The sequence below is a fragment of the Tachysurus vachellii genome, chromosome 6 (genome assembly GCF_030014155.1).
Source record: "Tachysurus vachellii isolate PV-2020 chromosome 6, HZAU_Pvac_v1, whole genome shotgun sequence".
Taxonomy (NCBI): domain Eukaryota; kingdom Metazoa; phylum Chordata; class Actinopteri; order Siluriformes; family Bagridae; genus Tachysurus; species Tachysurus vachellii.
Genome location: NC_083465.1, coordinates 12,376,138 through 12,390,072, shown reverse-complemented (window position 1 = coordinate 12,390,072; position 13,935 = coordinate 12,376,138). Strand labels below are relative to the sequence as shown.

General features: G+C 38.6%; 2 protein-coding genes across 3 annotated transcripts; both read right to left on the bottom strand.

The window, feature by feature from the left end:
• Window positions 1-736: 736 nt before the first annotated feature.
• On the bottom strand, window positions 737-4,221 carry pank2 (pantothenate kinase 2). Of its 2 annotated transcripts, none has more exons than XM_060872271.1 (7): window positions 3,764-4,221; window positions 3,059-3,411; window positions 2,683-2,936; window positions 2,346-2,522; window positions 2,039-2,162; window positions 1,686-1,811; window positions 737-1,574 (listed from the first exon to the last, which is right to left on the bottom strand). In XM_060872271.1, the coding sequence occupies exons 1-7, from the start codon at window positions 4,059-4,061 to the stop codon at window positions 1,524-1,526; spliced, it is 1,383 nt and encodes a 460-aa protein (XP_060728254.1). In that variant the 5' UTR covers window positions 4,062-4,221; the 3' UTR covers window positions 737-1,523. The 2 variants fall into 2 exon arrangements, with proteins under 2 accessions (XP_060728254.1, XP_060728255.1); XM_060872272.1 differs by having other exon boundaries at window positions 3,851-4,219.
• Window positions 4,222-5,079: 858 nt separating this feature from the next.
• Window positions 5,080-12,083, bottom strand: mavs (mitochondrial antiviral signaling protein). The gene is made up of 5 exons (XM_060872269.1): window positions 11,951-12,083; window positions 9,770-9,899; window positions 9,456-9,636; window positions 8,416-9,257; window positions 5,080-7,526 (listed from the first exon to the last, which is right to left on the bottom strand). Exons 2-5 carry the CDS (start codon window positions 9,890-9,892, stop codon window positions 6,612-6,614), a joined length of 2,061 nt encoding a protein of 686 aa, XP_060728252.1. The 5' UTR covers window positions 9,893-9,899; window positions 11,951-12,083; the 3' UTR covers window positions 5,080-6,611.
• Between the last annotated feature and the right edge of the window lie 1,852 nt (window positions 12,084-13,935).

Below are 13,935 nucleotides of genomic sequence, written 5' to 3'. Positions count from 1 at the left end.
GAGTAAATACACCGAGCCATGTACAGGATTGAAATATTTGTATTATAAAAGTAGACTAGAATGTACATTTCCTGAAGAAAACGTGAATGGTGCTTGCACGTGGCAAGTTCCCTTCATCGGGCTGAGTGTTTTGATATATGACATGTCCATGTTGTGCTAACTTTTTAATTTCGCTTATTTTGGGGCGGGGCTACACGTGACATCACGTGATGTCATCAATATACACGTGAGGAAGTTCCCCTCATTGTTGAGTTTTTATATGACACATGTCCATGTTGTAAAAAGTTTTTTGATTTTGCATATATTGTGGGCGGGGCTGCGGCACAACCGGAAGGCCAGTCGGTACACCAATTTAAAAGTTTGTTCAGAGTATCACCCTAAAGGAGCTGGCCGAGTTTGGTGTAGGTAGTTCGAAAGCTTGCCGAGTTATAAATCTCCAAAGTTTATAATGGGAGTCTATGGGAAAAAAAGGCCATTTGAGACCCGGTACCGGAAATACCGGTACTCGGATTGCTTATAAAAGTCATAGCACACCTCTCCTCAATGAGCCGGTCGATTTGACACCTCATTCATGGGTCTAGGACAAAAGCTGCGGGACAAGTTACGTGCCGAAGTTTTGTCCGGCACAATAGTAATAATCTTGCTTTGCAAGCACCATTAATAAAAAACAGTACAACGGTGGGTCTCGATACATTCCCTGTAAATCACCTTTCAATATCAATGTCATTTGAACAGCTTTGTCACAGGATTGTCTTTTATTTAGGCACTTTTCATGACATACAGCATACTGTAGGACATACAGAAGTAGCTGTTTAATATATATTTATCATATTATAATTAACTGTAACAAAAAGGTTGGGGGAAAACTGGCATTCTTAGTTTTACTGTGAGGTAAAAGGAAAAAAAGTATTGGCCCACAATCCCTGTCAAGTCCTTGTCTTTGATTAGTCCGGATATAGTTGAAGGTCCAAACTTCTATGAAATTCTTTAATACACACTAGAAATGCATGAAAATTTGCTCCCCATGAAGCAAGGTACATCCATCTCCATTTACAGACTAGATATGTAAAAGTTGATGGACCATGTTTCCCTCATGTAATATTTTCACTGTGTATAGCCCTTTATGTTTACTTTGTAAAATAACATATAAACAAGTTGTTCAATTAAAAAAAAACATCATTCTGCCTGTATTTTATATTTAAAAATCTAAAACACCAAGTATACATTTAACAATTTCTTGAAATGCATGTATATAATTGTAAAAAATATGATAGAAGGATGTAAAGATAACGTTTTAATAATAAGTGACTTCTGAACCTAAAGAAACTTGTGCCTACACAATACACAAGAAAAGTACTGACTGCCCTGTCTCTAATCATATTACATATGGGAATTCCATAACACCTTTGGACATTATTAATTGAAATGCCTTAGACATTTACAAAATATTACATTAAGGTGTCTGTGGTGAAACCCCTGAGTTACAGAGAATTTTGGTAGTACTCTTCAGGAGACAGCAATAATCAAGATGAGTTCAACAGTTCCAACAGCGCCCCAACAGCACCAAAGTAGCCCTTTGGAAAGAACACAGAATGAACAGTCACTTATCAAGAAGCAACATCATCTTTTAGTGTTTCTATATAATTTGTCCTACAACACACACACACACACACACACACACACACCTCATGTCTGAGGAAAAGAGCTTTGAGCTGTCCATTACTCCAGTAGTCCAATGCATACGCCAGTAACTTCATGGATAGTGTGTTCACCCGCAAGAAGTTCCCAACAAACACCACTCTCTCAATGCTCTAAATCAGAAACATTTATCAAACACATCCTCGGAACAGAGTTCATTGAACAACAGCTGCAAACACATGGTACAGCTGCATGGACCCTGGTCACTCATAGCCCTGTACAATGCTGCTTGATCCAGATTCCACAAGGCAGCACCGTAAAGAGGCTGAGAGACAAGGGAAATTTGACTAAAAAACATTAAGCAGAAACATTTATTAACATCTAGCAGTGTGGCCCATACCTCATTTTGTGCACACATGCGTGTGATTGAACCAATGTTGTTTGTGATCGTGACAAGTGTGGCTCTAGCCAAATCCTCTTTTGAGACAGAATCACGCTTTTCTTTGGACATCATGCTCCCAAAACTAAAAATATACAAATAAATGTATACAACTCTTTATGTTGCATGTTTGCCATTTATATAACATCATGACTTTAGCACAAAAGATGTCATATTTTATCAGGAGGTATCTCAGTTTATAGAACCATCAAATACTTAATTTGAAGTTATGGCTGTGTGTTTGTGATGTGCTGGGTTTTGCACATACCTAGAAGCAACAGCCCATCCTGGCAAGCCAAATCTCTCATAGTCACCCCCATAAATATCTTTGACCAGTTTATCCACACAAGTGCTATCCCCCCTCGAAGCCATTTCCAACGCCTCTTCAAAAGTTGAGCAGCCAGTCAGCAAGCAACACAGTCCAAGGAAGGTACCACCACCCAAACTATGAAAAGTGACAAATAAATAAGCAAATGGATTCTACTGTCCCCCAGTTATCTATAATCTGATTCTACTGTTCACATCACCTGATGACACTCAATGTAATTAAATAATGTCTTATTATATATTTAATGAACTGTGCCTCTTTTTAAACCCTGACTGACCTGGTACCAGTGACTCTTTTGTAGTTGTCTTTGGAGTAGACCGCCAGTATGCTGACCCCTGAGCCGATGTTAACCAGGAGCAGAGGGTAAGGGTTTTCCAGATTGTAGGCTTTCTGTTCACACTTCTCCGTGCCCGTGGGGTTTTCATAGTAGTAACATTCAGGAGGCCCACATGAGACCACTGAGTCAATATAAAGGACACCCTTAATCAGACAGTCAAACTCGTCCAGCTTCAGAAGCTGCAGGTCTGCCATCTTAGAAAGAAGAACCAGGGCAGGTGCCAATTTAATGAAACATAATATACTGGCAAACAAATTTCAACTCTAAAATCTATGTTTGTAGGCATGTGATTTAAATAAATCAGGCAAGTACACACTGTTCGGAAATCAGCCTCAAACTTGTATGCGCCCCCACCAGTGGCACAGAGGGTGGTATGCAGGCTGGAGAAATGCTTGTCTCTGCCCATTTGCAGGAAAGCAGGAAGATCTTGTGTGGGAAAGCGAATGAAGTGTAAACTGCCCCTGCGCCCCCACAGGGTCAGGTCGGGCAGTTCCAGGTGCACATCTCGGATGCCCGTTTTGCCATAGGCTGTGTTTGAGGTGAGGTAATGGCGGATACTTTTCAGACTTTCAACCTCCTCCTGCTCTTCTTCTGCTGTAATGTCTTTGGGCTCGAAGTAAACCAGCTTTACCAAAGTACCACCTATATCCATGCCAAACCACGGGAAAGCTATGAAACAAAAATAAAACAACATAGTTCATTTTCTATGGTTGACAACCCCCCCAGATTTATCCATGTACCCTATAGCTTTAGGGATAATATAATCTGCCGAAATACGTTATTAGTGATATACAGTGCAATGTAGACATTTAGTATTCATTATAGATGACCTTTAACTAACACGTTATAATGAGTATCATAACAGTAAACGTAGATATTAGGTACGTTGTGGGCGTGGCACCACATATACACTATACTATAAAAAAAATTATTTATATCGAGAAAAATATGACTTTCATTAGGATTACACAAAGCAATGTATTGTTTCGTCAACCTGACAACGTTATATAGTGGGCCGAACCTGTAACTTTATGTTTATTGTGAGAAGTAACACCCCGATGCTGTGTAGCTAGCTTGCTAATGCTAGAGCCAAAACGGGAACACGTACGCGGCCTGTTTTTCTTTAGCGAGTCGATCCTCTGTCTCCCCGACCTCGAGTACGACACTCGACGGTCTCGGTGAGCGCCTCCTGCGGCAGGACTGCGCTCCATATCCACTGTAGCGGTACCGGGCACTTCGGCCCTGTGGTGAAGCGGCTGTGTCTCCGGCGTGTCCTTATCGTTGGCCTCATTGTCACAGACATAACCGTTCAGCTCCATGACAGAGACGCGCCCGCTTTTCGAAGACTTTAAACGTACAACTATAGCATTAAAATCGGACACATTCTCATTCAGTTCGGAGAATTATCCATTAATATTCTCGAACTGCGTGTCCAGCTGAATTCACGTCTCTGTTTACAACACAAGCATGAGACGTATGATTGGTCATTGGAAGGATACGTCATGGCAGACGAATTAGCGACGGACCAATCATCACTCGGGATAGCTGAACTGAGGTAGAGCCAGAAAAGGGATCTTCGTTTGGTAAAAATTGAAGGCTTTTAAAGACATAACTGTAACAAATACAATTAAAAAAGACAAATAAATAAATAAATAAATAAATTAACGGAAGGGATTTACTCAGTCATAACCCAAATTAGTTAAAATAAAACAAATTAGCTTATAATCTGGTAAGGCTTGGCAGCTTGGTTAAGTACATCCTACCTCAATAGTCAATAAAAGTCCTGGTGACCAGAACTGATTACTTAATAGTACCCCTTAAGAGAAGGGGTCTGAGACCAAAAATATTACATCTTATGTTAGGTAAGCAGACTCACAGGTTAAAGTTAAAGATGCCAGTTACGCATCAGTCAAGACCATATATCTCATCTGTGTTAGTTATCAGGCAACATCCTCTTTCACTCATTCTCCACAGTGTGGGTTCAATGGAATAGGAAGCAAATGGTTTCTGTGCTCAGAGCTGCTACACTGTGCAGCTGGTAAATCAAAATCTTGTTTAATACCAAGATAAAGCGTTTTTGTTGTGGAAAGCATATTCCTGTATATGCAAATTCCCACAGGCATATGCATGCAATGTAGCTTTACAACACATTCTGCTGTTTGAATTTAGGCAACTCTTCTTGCATTCTGTGTGCATTGAAGTATACTTTCCACTATTGGATAGTGATTTCCTGACATTCCTCATTGCAAATTCCCACAGGATGCATATAATGGAACCCGGTAAAATATTCTGTTGATTGTTGTACTGTGTACTTGTTGATTGAACAGTCACAGCTAATATTTTTCCCAGATACCATTTTATTTATTTATCATGTTTTTTTGCTTACAATTATTTGTTAAACATGCTGTCTGTTGTTAGGAAGATTGTTAGTTACCCTCTAAAACATCCATTAGTAAGAAAAAACCCCAAAAAACTCTAAACAAATATTTATGCAATGCAACATCAAATTTCAAATGTGAGAAATTCTGTGTGCACTAACTGGTATCTAAGACAATCCTACTATGTCTACAGTTAGTTTCTAATTACAGGTCTGCTGCTGTCTTTGTTTTAGCGGTCTACTCTTAATCCCACAAGTGTTTAAAAGTTTCACTTATGTCAGAAACAATAACATGACATTTAATGATGAATTTGCTCCACCATCTGACAGACTGACAGACCATGTGCACATGAACAAATAAGTACATTATCCAACTGTAGTACCTACAACATTTATGGTGTACATAAACAAAGTGACAATTCCGTTTATACCGATAAGATCTAAATTTCATTAAAAGTGCAACTAGGAAAGGCGAATAAACAATCTCAGGTAATTAACCAACAAAGGTGGTACTTATCAGCATCATATTACAAAGACAGGCAGTAATTATACATGGCTGGGAAATGTATGTTCACTGGACTACATGCCACAAATACATCATATTTACCTCTGCACAATGTTTTTGGTGAAAGCATTAAAAATCTAATTGAACATGGCTTTATGCATAAATTATAAAAGTAAGGTGAAACAGTCATTAACTCATACTTGATTATATGAAATGATAGCATAGCTGATATAGCTATACAAATCTGGGTGCCTCATATATGACATGACACTGGTTAATATAACAGTTGTGGAATTATTTCATTAATCAACTGATTATCCATAGGGCTGTGAAGAAAGTACTGTATTCACAGTCAAATTCAGCTGACTTAGTCTTTAAGCTTAAGTCCAAAGAGATAATGCCCACATTAAAATATATTTATAATTCAAGAAAGTTTCTGGATTTGGTTGAAGGAATGGCTTGGAGGTGATGACAGTCACTTGTCACTGGGCCTTCTGTAAGGACAGTATTAGATTCCTTTTGTTTACTTTACTTTTAGTTTAGACACTAGATGCAATGATAGCACATTCAGAGAATTATACTATACACGTTTTAGATGATGTTTGTAAGGCAGTCAAAATTAAAGTACCGTATATTACAGAAGGAGCCACAGGAAACATGCGTTTCATGAGGCATTAGCTAAATATTAACAAAGCAGCTTAATATTAACAAACTGATTACATGATGCACATGCAAATTAGTTTGAAATCAAAAGTGGTAAATACCAATTTAACTGGTTTAATCACTAATTTAAATCTCCACATGATCATCACCAGCACAGGGATGGTTAATTACGTGATCAGTGAAACTGCGTCAGTTACTGGGCATTATATAGTGTAAAAGGTAATAAATAAATCAAGATGGTTAAAGCAACCAGGTACATGATTTATGATTAGACAATTTGTTCATGTTTTAAGGCACAAGTGGTGGCACATAGCTGCTCCAATATTAGTTCTTCAGCCTCAAAGCCACAAAAAGAGCAGTCATGCCAATAGCTGCAGCTGCAATAAGGTGGGAGTTAGACTGAAATTGGTGCAGCACTCCATGGAATTCTTCTCTCTGCTCTAATTGAGGGATGTTATTCTGGTTTGAGGCATTTAATTCTGACTCTTGAAAAGTAGCTGAGGCTGGTTCTGCATAGGATGTTAAGCTTGCAGCAGGCATAACCTGCTCACATAAATTATTTCTCGGTATGGAGTGTGAGATTTTCTGGCTAGGTTGAGCTTCAGAATCAGACAGAACAAGACTCACAGTTTCACTATTGTGGCTTAAGCCGGTTATGGTTTGTCCAACCATGCTTGAAGGCTGAGCGTTAAGATTTTTGAGTGATGTTTCTTCAGAAAACTCAACAATGTGCTCTCTGGTCCCTGGCTCTGCCTGCAAAGACTCATAGTAATCCTCCACTGGCTGATGTGGATAGGAACTACAATCTCCTCCTGGAAACCCATTTCTGAATGCCCCATGACTAGAGTTTTGAACAGGGGCAACTGGATCACAAACAGGCTGAGACAGCATGGTTGTGGTGGAAGAGCTGATCATCAGATTATCAGTAGTGACTGATGTATTAAAAGTTTCTTCACCCCTGTGGGGGATGGGCACAGCTGGAGGCCCAGCTGGTTGGACTGGTGAATTGTCCATGGTCACACGACTGATCTGCAGACTGAGATCAGTACTGACTGAGAAGGGTTCCTCTCCTCTCAGGACACCAGGTTTGCTAAAATTCTCTTCGTTTAAATCTGAGAAGTTAGTCAAGCAGCCAGCAACGGCATCTGTAGATGTTGAAGGTGGGGCCTGTGCTCTTCCCTGGGAGGTTTTCTGAGTCTGGCAGTTTGGTGACAATGCAGTGTGTACACTCTCTCTAACCTGCAGAGAGAGAGAAAGAGAGAGAGAGATAAAGGAATTATACAATACACTTTGGAATGCAGGACATAAACAACTGAAGTACAAGCCATGGGATTATTAGTTTTTTTTACAATGGAAATCATACATCACACCTGAAGGCATTAGAGTGTAACTTGCACTGAGTGACAGGTCAAATGTAGCAGCTTAATAGTTAATAATACATAAGGATGTATTGATACACTCTGGTCATGATTCAATTCACAATAGTGGCTTTAGGATTTAAATTCAGTTTAATTAACATAAAATTTGAGAACAATTTTGATGAAGAAAAATTATGTCTGAAAAGATTCCTTTTTTGTTAAATGTGTAATTAAAAAATACCTAAAAATACTAGAGAGGTTTAATATTTGAAACAAAATGCATTACAGGTTCGCCAAATATTAAAAATAAATAAATAAAGTTAACAATTATGGAAAATGTTGAGGTGTGTCTGCCCTGGGCACTGAAATGACTGACAGAAATATGTGTTCTGTGGCAGAACTAAAGCTGCAAACTTGGTACTTTTGTGTTGTTTGAAAGCTGCTGAACAACTATTCTTAACCCTTATAACACGGTAATTTAACCATTCTATCAGACTTGACAAGCTCAGATTTCATTGGCTCCCCACCAACAAGCAGAAATGTGAACAATATGATCTCTATATATTTAAACGCATGTACAAATTGGGACCCTTGTTGTTTAAAGAGTACAACTGCATTAAATGAATAAATAACAAAATACTGATTTCCAAAATGTGCATTATAGAAATAATCTCATTTTGTAAATCAGTATTTTGTATTATGATGCACGCCATGCAAAATGTCGCAATGGTAGGAACCTAATAATGCGTAAAGCTTTCTTCTACATTTACCTGATTGATTATTGTGTTGTTCTGTGAGTCACGGGGTAAATCGTTCCTAGGAGGGTTTGTGTCTTGGATGGGATGTTTCACAGAACTGGAGATTGCCAGTGGAACCTCCCTCTTCTGTGAAGCAGAAGACTGAGACATGGTGGTATGTTTGTTAACCTGAGAGGATGGGGATGCTCGATTAGTTGCAAGGATAGGTGCAATTGAAGATTCATGACCAGAGGGGGCAGTATTAGTTAAGCCACCTGAGATATCCAGTGTGGGTGTGTCTCTAGGAATGACTAGGACTTTATTTTGCTCAACAGATGGGGTTACCTTAGGAGCAGAGACTGGAGAAGAGGACATTGCACTTTTAGGCAAAACAATCAGTGGGGGTTCAGCAAGGTGGGCTGGTTCATGATTGGGTTGTACAGACATATCTAGGACTGGAACTAAAGCAGGGGCTTCAATTAAGGCTAGTGAAGCACCTGAGATGCCAAGTTTGGATGATTCTTTAGCGTCGACTGGAAATTCACTTTGCCCAATAGAGGGGGTCAATGCAGGATTTGTGACTTGTGAAGGGGACCTTGCATCTGCAGCAAAAACTAACAGTGGAGGTTCAGCAGGGTGGGCTGATGCAGGAGTGTGTACTTGAGCATCTGGGACTGAAACTAATGCAGAGACTTCAGTTTCCACTGAAGGAGTCAGCAAGGCTGGGCTGGAGTGTGGAACCACGTGGATTGTTGCTTTAGTAACTGTTGCTGAAGCCTCTGCCGGAAATACTGCTGGAATGGGTGTAGCAGCCATAGGGGCAGGTGCAGGAGATGGCAGTGCTGCAACTGACATCTCAGTTTTTGTTCTCTGGGCTGAAGACAGAAAACAGGGATATTAATTACAAGTCTATACATCACCTTCGTAAAGATGAAACACATTAGCTACAAAAAAACAACAAAAACAACTGTAAGAAACAAAAATTGTAATAAATATAAAATGAATCACAGTTTACTTCGTTAAAGAAAGTGTTAATGTGCTTTGTTGTGAATTAAGTACAGAAACTGACTTACTGGGGATCCCCCTTATTCTGTCATAATCTTTGCTGATCCTATCGGCCAGATCCCGCTGTTCACATTTCTTCAATGCTGATATAAACTCACTAGGCCAGTTCTCTCGTCTGCGCAGGTTATCAATCAGCACTGACATAGCACAGTAGTTTCCAGCAGTGTCTCTTTTCGCCTCTATCTCCTCCTGCAATACCAGAATTACTGTTAAAACCATTTCAAATGATTTTATTATTCTATTAAATTCTTTTAATAAACAAACAACCATTCAGAACACAAAGTGTTAAAGTGTGTTTTGTACAATGTTTTGCATATATTACCCGATCAGAAATAGTGAGGCAGGGCAAGTAAACTATGATTTCTCTCACTTTGACCTTTGTGGACAAATCAGCCATCATTTTCCTGATAACTTCATCATACAGCTTGTCACATGCATATGCCATCTTTACACTGTCAGAATGAGAAGGACGTGAAATTGGTAAGACAATCCTGATAAAACATTTTAATTTAAACATTTTCAATAAATGCAGAACCTGCTTTAGTTTAGATTTTGTATGGCGAAAGTAAAAGCTTTCTGAAAACCAAAAACAGCACTGGAAAGAAGAGAATAATGTTGCTATACAACAATGCTATAATAATCTAATAAGATTGGTTTTCTAGTGTGATGTAATGCGTTATCTGGAAGGGAAATATATAACAGTGAAACTAAAAATGGAGATGCTACATAGGTCTTTGGAAAAACCGATTTTCATTTCAGGTTTCCTGTGAAAGGGAAATGTAACAGCTAAGCAGTCTAACCCAATAAAACCACTTAATGTGCAAGTAAGTTTAAAAAGAAAATCTTCATACAGTGGATAGAAGACTTGACATAACTGTCTTAAAGACCTAGAATCCCCTAAAAATCCCCATGTTTCACTGTGTCTTTATAAATGTATGAACTATTTAGAAGGAGCAGCAGTTTCAGTTTTCTCAATCTAGCATCCTCTCTGTTTAAGATGTCTTTCTTTTGATCGTTAGGCCACATATGACTAGCCCCTACAAACAATGCACTAACATAATATATCAACTGTGCACTTCATTTATATATTTTGTTTTAATTTACACTATATGCATTTGATTCATTGTAGTGCAAAGAAAAGTGCTATGTCCAGACACTATACAAACTATACCAACAAATTTTGAAAAGCAGCAAACTCTAATGTCCTTGAAGGAAAGCAATGATCTTTGGCATTTAGGTATGTCTCAGTTTTTCCACATCAAGGCAGTAATGACCTGGAAATCAGCCAGCTGGTGACCAATTAATGATCTCCAGACCTCAACAAAAAACCTACTGTAAACATTGACAAGTTTCTAACCTCTGTGTTATAGATTCATAAAACAATATAAAAGCAAATATTTAGACTGTATTTAGTGGGGTTAATTGTGGATTATTATATTATATTGTATATCAAACACAGCTGTACATGCATGTTCTGAGATTGGAGAGCTTGTAACTACTTATTTAGTTCAGCTACTGTAATTTACTGTGTCAAATGTGACCTTGCTGCCCTTCACACTCCAAAAATTAATACTCACTTTTGACTCTCAGATATCTTGCACGTTAGCACATTCTCTTTAATACAGAGACTGAATCCCAATATATTCTCTTCTCTCTATATAAGTGCACATGACAATATTCCATAAAGCACTTTATTTCCAACCATGTACGTGTACTAAAAACAGTAAGTGGCATTGTATTCTGACATTATGTTTACTATGGGCTCTACAACAGGCCTTGTCCTTTACCCTGTACATCTCTTCTTATATGCACACTATCCCCACACGTGGATTAATGTGTTATGGAGAACAATAACACAGAGTCACGGCCAGTGGGAAACGTCTAGAGCGAACTACCTGTGAGACACGTCCTCTAACGTCCATGTCACAGCTTGTTTAGTAAGTAAGTAAGTAAGTAAGTAAAGTTTATTTATATAGCACATTTATCACAGCAGAGCTGACCAAAGTGCTGAACAAAGTCAAAAACTAAACATAAAATAAACAAAACAGATGATACAATAAAACAATAGAACATAGTTTAGGGTGTAATTTAAAAGCCAAACACAAGTGTCTGTCGCCGTCACGTCCTACTTTAACCTCTGTGCACAGCTACATGAACGTATTAACAAAAACCGTCCGTGTCGTAGATCACAGAGCAGGAAAAACACCGAGGCTGATTGCAGTCGATAGAGGAGTTAAACCTCGGTGTTATTTAGCCGCGTTTATATATATATATATTATGCACATTTATTTCATTTTGTTTTATCACACCTGCTTTCCGGCTACGATATATAAAGTGTTTCCAAACTGAGTGTGTTTTCTTAGCTCCTGCTGTAAACCGAATCATTCGACGCACTGAAAGTCTTTGACTTTAGGACGTAGACGATAAGCATATAAGCGCCATATAACAACAGAAGGCAAATAATGTTTGACTCTGCTGTAAAGGAGGAGAAGTTTTAACGTACCTTGAGATCACGACATCCACGGAGTTTTGCCCAAATCTGACTTGACTTTCAGTCCGCGGTTCGTCTTCCGTGACTGCGGGTTTAAACCACACCTACAGCGCTGCCTCATTCTCGTCGGAGTTCAAAGGTGTCGTTAAACTGATACTCACGTGCTTCAGTTCCTCGGTGCGCGGATGCCATAAAAATATCAGAAACATATCTTTGACATTCTGGTCCATGTTGAACATGAATAAACCGGTTTGAGATGACGTTTGCTTTGTGACATAATCATGAAGGGAGAAAAGGTAAAATGGTGGCCATGAAGGGAAGGGATGACATGGTGTGAAACGATACTCAGATAGTTTGACATTTCAGCAAAGACTGATTGGTTTTTAAACTATTATCATTTCCAACCAACACCATTACACCCACCTTCACCAGCCTGGGCGGCTAACACAAAACATATTGGGTCTGTTGCTGTAGGTGCCAATTTCTGGGCCTCTAAGGGTTTGTTTTTTTAAGGGTTTGTTTTTTTTGTTTGTTTGTTTGTTTTAAGTCTGTCCAGTTTTGGTGAGTCTTTTCCCACAGTTTTTGTCTGACAGAAGCAGAACCTGACGTGGTCTTCCGCCTCAAAGCTTGACATGTTTCATTTAATTGTGCATTCGGAGACACTTTTCTGCTCAACACATTTGTACAGAGTGGTTATCTGCCTTTCTGACCTATTAAACCTGTCTTTTCTGTCTGCAGAACTGATGCTTACTGGATGTTTTGTCTTTACTGCACCATTCTGAGTAAACTCTAGAGACTGTTGTGAATGAAATTCTCAGAGATCAGCTCAATACTCAAACAAGCCCATCTGGCACAAACAATCATGCCATAGCAAAAAAAAAAACTTAAACTGAAAGAACAGGAGAAAACTGAGATTAACTGAGAAAGTGTTCAGTGTGGGTAAGTTTCTCATTTGAAGTAAACAGGTAGGTCCATACAAGTCAAACGAGATAAAACTGCTTAGCATAGTGAAACATATTTACTTTCACTTTTAATTTGTAAAATATAAAATTGACAAAGCTGATGGCAGAGGGCTCCCTCTGGCGGCCATGGGTGGGACAGACATGATTATTGTCAGTATTTTGCCTAGACGTTGCATATCCCTCTCCTTATATTGTTTGAGTAAACCTTTGTTTTGCCACAGTGTTGGACATCAAGGTGGAGTCCTGAACTGGAACCTGAACTTGGTCAGGTATCCCATGATGAAAATATCAAACAAAGTAATAACAGACACAAGAGTTTAAAACAGTGGAGCAGAATGACCTTTGTAAAAGTTTTGTGGGCATAGCCATTTTCATCATCAAATTCACAATGCATGTTCTGGAACTCATCTATCAAGTAAATATCATGAGTTATAGAACAGCAAAATATTTGTATTATATTGATAGTGTATTACAGTATAATACAGAACAATAGCTGTGACTTCAGTTGTACAGCATGAGAGGAAGACATTTGATGAAGATCAGGCAATGTAATTTTTTTAATTATAATTCATATTTTCCTGAATAAAAAAATTACCAAGTATAATATATTTGTCTGATTTGTTTGATTGGGTTCACTTTGTCTGGGACTTATGTGAAAATCTGATGTTTTGGGTCATATTTATGCAGAAATATAGAAATATAGAAGTTTCTAAAGGGTTCACAAACTTTCAAGTGACACTGTAGGCCCCAAGGTGTCACAAAAGCTGTTAGGTGCTTGCTTTCCTTTTTCTAATAACCAGGAATTACCACCAAGGCTGTCCATAATGTCCTGCACCCTCGAAATTAGTTGTCTATCTGTCTAGAGTCTTTTTGTACAGTTCTCAATAATCTACACATAAACTGAATCTGCCATCTTTCTTTCTTATGCATACAATTGGGGATGAGTATGACCAATTGGATTTTTAAATCCGGCCTTGTGCTATGAGGTCATGTACATATTCTTTCATATCATGGTACAGAGGCTTTGGCACAGAC

Coding starts and splice junctions, on each gene's coding strand:
- pank2 (XM_060872271.1), bottom strand. CDS start 4,061: ATGGAGCTGAACGGTTATGTCTGTGACAATGAGGCCAACGATAAGGAC. Junction 2,163..2,345: donor GGATGGGCTGTTGCTTCTAG/GTATGTGCAAAA, acceptor GTATATTTTTAG/TTTTGGGAGCATGATGTCCA. Junction 1,812..2,038: donor GCATGTGTGCACAAAATGAG/GTATGGGCCACA, acceptor TTTCTGATTTAG/AGCATTGAGAGAGTGGTGTT.
- mavs (XM_060872269.1), bottom strand. CDS start 9,892: ATGGCATATGCATGTGACAAGCTGTATGATGAAGTTATCAGGAAAATG. Junction 9,637..9,769: donor GCCTCACTATTTCTGATCGG/GTAATATATGCA, acceptor CTGGTATTGCAG/GAGGAGATAGAGGCGAAAAG. Junction 9,258..9,455: donor CAGAATAAGGGGGATCCCCA/GTAAGTCAGTTT, acceptor TTCTGTCTTCAG/CCCAGAGAACAAAAACTGAG.